Below are 4,514 nucleotides of genomic sequence, written 5' to 3'. Positions count from 1 at the left end.
AATAAAATAATTTCTGGTACCTTTCACAAGTATGATTAGGAAAAAAAACTTAATAAAATGAGGGATAGAGTAGATTACAAAAGGCAAAATAGAATGCTTTAATTACATGAAATTAAAAAGTTTTTGCATTAGCAAAATCAATGTGATTAGGAGAAAAATGGAAGCCATCAATTAGGAAAAGCAAACAAAAACAAGAACTTTGCATCAAATATCTCTGATTTTACACCTACATATGTATATATGTATCTAATATATATGTGTGTATATATACATACACATACACATAGACACACACACATACACACACCCACACACATACATATATATTTATATATATATATATATATAGATAGATAGATATGAAACTAGAACAGGTATATAAGGCCACGTCATTCCTTAATGGACAAGGGGTCAAAGGATATGAACAAATAGTTCTCAAAAGAATTGCAACTCTAGTAAAGATTGCCCCAAATCATTAATAAAGAGAGAAATAGAAATCAAAACAATTCTGAGGTTTCTCCAAACACCCAGCTAATTGGCAAGGATGACAAAAAATGGGAATAGGTAGTGTTGGAGGGACTACAGAAAGAAGGAAATAAGCATTTATTAAGCACCTACTATTCACCAGGCACTGTGCTAGGCACAATGTCATTTGATCTTCACAACCACCCTATTATCATCCCCATCTTTGGGCAGGAATCCAGAGGTTAAGTGACTTACCTAAGGTCATGCAGCTAGTAAGTGTCTGAGGGCAGATTTAAACTCTGGTCTTCTTGACTCCAGGCCTAGTTCTTTATCCACCGTACGACCTAGCTGCCTCCAGAAAGAGATGTTTCTTCTCCACTGCTGGTGGAGCTATGAATTGGGCAGACCATTCTGGAAAGCAATTTGCAATTATGCTAAGAAAGTGACTAGAATGCCCATAGTGTTTGATTCAGAGACCCTACTGTTCAGCATATACTCCAAGGAAGTCAAAGGCAGAAAGGTCCTATATACCCCGGAATATGTATAGTAGCAAAAACTAAAACCAAAATAGATGCCCATTGACTGGGGAAGGGTAAACAAGTTGTGGTGCATGAATGTAATGGAATATTACTGAATGAATGAAAAAAAAATCCTCAGTAAGCACCTGCTATATGCAAGGTATTGTGATAAGCCTGGGGAATACAAATATAAAAGTGAGTCTCTGCCCTTACACTTTAATGGGATGATGAATATGAAGACTAGAGAAACTTGGTAGTTGTTCAGTCATGTCTGACTATTTGTGACCTCACTTGCGGTTTTCTTGGCAAAGATATTGAAGTGGTCTTGTCATTTCTTTCTCTAGCTCATTTTACAGAGGAGGAAACTGAGACAAACAGGGTTAAGTGACTTGCCCAGGGTCACACAACTAGTAAATGTCTGAGGTTGGATTTGAACTCAGGTCTTCCTGACTCCAAGCCCAGTGCTCTATACACTACACCACCTAGTTTCCCCACGATTTTGTTGTTAGAAGCTTGGGAAGACACATGGATTTATGCAAAATGAAATAAGCAAAGCCAGCAAAACCAAAGACTACAGTAATTTAAATGGAAAGAACAACAACAACAACAAAAAAAACCCAAACTGAATGCTGTGTAATTAATTACATCACTCAAAAACCACATATCTGAAAAATCTATTTAAAGAATTAAGATAAAAGATGTGTTAAATCTAAGTTCTTTTTCTACTCATATGTCCTCCTGTTTTAGCAAATTTAGGGGAAAATGGATTTTTTTCCCCCACCACGGTGGGGAAATCCATGAGGAAGGTAGGTGTGATCAGAGGGCCTTGCTGAAGTCATTTGGCAATGGGTTTGGGGGTATTCAGATATAGAAAGATTGTCTTAGGATGTTGATACAGTCCCACCTCGGCTGTCTTGTCACAGCCCTGTCCTACTTCTTTTCCTAATAATAACACATTTCCTTAGCACTTAAATGTTGACAAAGCACTTTCTCCACAACTCTGGGCTCTTCTCTCTCTATCCTCTCCACAAAGAGATCAGCCACTTACATGGCTTCAACAATTTTATGTCATGGTTCCCAACATATTCTTAATTTTAACTTCTTCTGATCTCCAGTTCTGTATCTTTAGTTGCCTATAAGACGTTGTCACCAAGATGATCGGGGTGGATGGGGTGTGAGGAGAGTTGGGGATAAAAAGGGATGGGGTTAGTGATGAGGATAAGGATAGAATCCTCTGTTACAAATGATGGCTTTTTGGGAAGGGGAAGGGGAAGGGGAGAAATAGAAGTGGGAATTTATATGATGTAAGACAAAAGATATCAATGAAATTTTATTTTAAAAAAGAATGGAATTAGGGGTATGAATGGGGACAGACTGAGATTGAGACAGGGATAGGATAGAGCAGCAATAGAAAGTGGGATGAGGATGGGAAAAAGAAGAATTGAAAGGGGTTTGGGGAAAAGATAGGAGGATGAAAAAGGGGTTAGGGATGAAATGGGTCAAAGATGAGTTTGAGAATGGGAATGAGGATGTGTAGAAGATTCAAATTGTCAAGGGCAGGGATACATTTGGAGATGGAATGGGGATAGGGATGATGAGAGGGTTAGGGATGGGAATGAGTTGAGAATAGTTTTGGGGATGGGATAGATGGGGAAAGGGATGGTGACAAGATTAGGTTGGGGATGTTGTTGAGAATAGGGTTAGGAATGGGTTGAGGATGAGTTGAAGATTTGGATGGGCGTGGGCAAGGGTTGGGGACAAGATTGTCATAGGGTTGGTGTTGAGGATAAGGTAGGGATGAAAATGATCTGTGAATGGCCTGGGGGATGAGGTTATGTATAAGAATGGAATGAATACATGGGTGGGATGATGGGGATAAACATGAGAAGGAGCATGAAGGTGGACTAGCGTCAGGGACCTATTAAGACTGGAGGGGTCCAGGGATGGCGATAAGGATCAAGAAAGCCCTGGACTCTGGCAGAGTTTCTGAGGGAGGTAGGGAGAAGGAAGATGCCTCGGCGGGATGGGGGAGGGCAGTGATGCAGCAGTGTTCCCAAAGTACCTGTGCTGTTTGCCTGACCGAGTAGTGTCACTGGAAGGGGAACAGCGACGGGGACAAGAGGGCTGTGATATGGTGGGGCTGGGGGTCAGGAGTCTGGACCGGAAGAAGGCCGTTGAGGGTGAGGGGGTAGGGGGCGTGACTAGTCCTCCTCCCTCCCACCGGGTCCCGCTTGGTAGAACCCGGCGCTAGGACCGAGCGGAGTTGGGGCCGGGCGGAGCATCGCGCCCCCCACCCTCCTGCCTCTCCTTCCCCCCTCCCCCTCCCCTCCTTGCCCAGCTTTCTCTCCCTCCCCTCCCTCCCCTCCCTCCCTCTCTCCCCTCCCCTCCCCTTCTCTCCCCTCCCCTCCCTTCCCCTCCCCTCCCCCGGCTGGGCTGTGCTGGGCTGTGCTGCGCTGCAGTGTCTCTCTCCGAGGCAGCGGCAGAAGCAGCGGCCCGATCCCTCGCCGCTTTCTCGGCTCCGGCCCGGCTCCTCTGCAGCCCCCGGCCCGCCGGCTGCACCATGGCCAGTGTCAGCTTCAGCGGCCACCGCCTGGCGCTGCTGGCGGCGTACCAGGAGGTGATCCAGGAGGACTGCCCTGCCGACTGGTGAGCGGCGGCCCGGCCTGGCCCCCCGGGGCCCCCAGCCTCGGACCCTTTGTCCCTTGCCCGCCTGGTTGCGGGGAAGGGGGCTACCTCTTTGTGTTCCCGTCCAGTGTGTGTGTGTGGGGGGGGGAGTTGGGTGGGCGCCAGAGCCTGTGCTGGGCGGGGGCTTCGGGGGATCCCCAAGAGGGCCCCGGAAAATGGTGCATTGGGCAGAACTAGCCCGGGCTCGAGGGGGGAGGGGGGAGGGGGCCGCCTTTGTGCGATCCGGCTGGGGAGGGAGGGGGGGTTCCTCCGGGGGGGTGCTCCGGGTGGGGCCGGGCCAGGCCCGGTGGGGCGGGGCCAGGAGCGCAGGGGTGGGGGGTGTGTGGGGGGGGGCGCTGTGGTGGGGGTGGGGGGGTGGGGGGGGGGGGGGCTAGGAAAGCTTGGTTGGGGGATTGGAGATTAGATCCAGATGTGCATCCCCGAAGGCTCTAAAGAGCTCCTGGGGACCCTCTCCCTTGGTGGCTCCCGGGCCCTGTGTCCCCGCCCGTCGACTCGCGCAGGGCAGGTGTGTGTGTGCGCGCTCCTGGGCCAGCCAAGGGCACCTTCCAGTCCAGTCGGTGGGGTTGGGTGGGTGGGTGGGAGGGGGGTGGTATCTCAGGCCTGGGCTCCCAGACACTACTGCCCGGCTGAATGAGGGCCCTGGCCCGGCCCGGCCCTAGCCGGCAGCACAAAGGAAGGAGGGAAAGAGGGAGGGAGGAGGAGGAGAAGGAGGGCGCGGTGGGGAGGAGGAGGGATCGAGGGGATGTGTCAGGAGGGGCGGGGGAGGGGAAGGGCTGAGGCTGCTATCTGGAGATTAGGTGCTGGGGAACCCTTTTCGAGAGCCCCGCCCCCCCCCCCCCCCCCCCC

The 4,514-nt window shown here is 50.0% G+C and overlaps 1 protein-coding gene across 1 annotated transcript in view; it reads left to right on the top strand.

Moving 5' to 3' along the window:
- The first annotated feature begins 3,543 nt into the window (after positions 1-3,543).
- The window catches only part of DBN1 (drebrin 1), a 22,787-nt gene continuing 21,816 nt past the window's right edge, over positions 3,544-4,514 (top strand). Inside the window, exon 1 of the mRNA XM_027867144.1 lies at positions 3,544-3,629. Coding sequence (XP_027722945.1) covers positions 3,544-3,629 — 86 coding nt within the window. The remainder of the gene's footprint in view (positions 3,630-4,514) is intronic.

The sequence above is a fragment of the Vombatus ursinus genome, unplaced genomic scaffold (assembly GCF_900497805.2).
Source record: "Vombatus ursinus unplaced genomic scaffold, bare-nosed wombat genome assembly UNPS02014785.1, whole genome shotgun sequence".
NCBI lineage: Eukaryota > Metazoa > Chordata > Mammalia > Diprotodontia > Vombatidae > Vombatus > Vombatus ursinus.
Note: the sequence above shows the minus strand (reverse complement) of the source record. Positions and strands in the feature narration are given on the sequence as shown.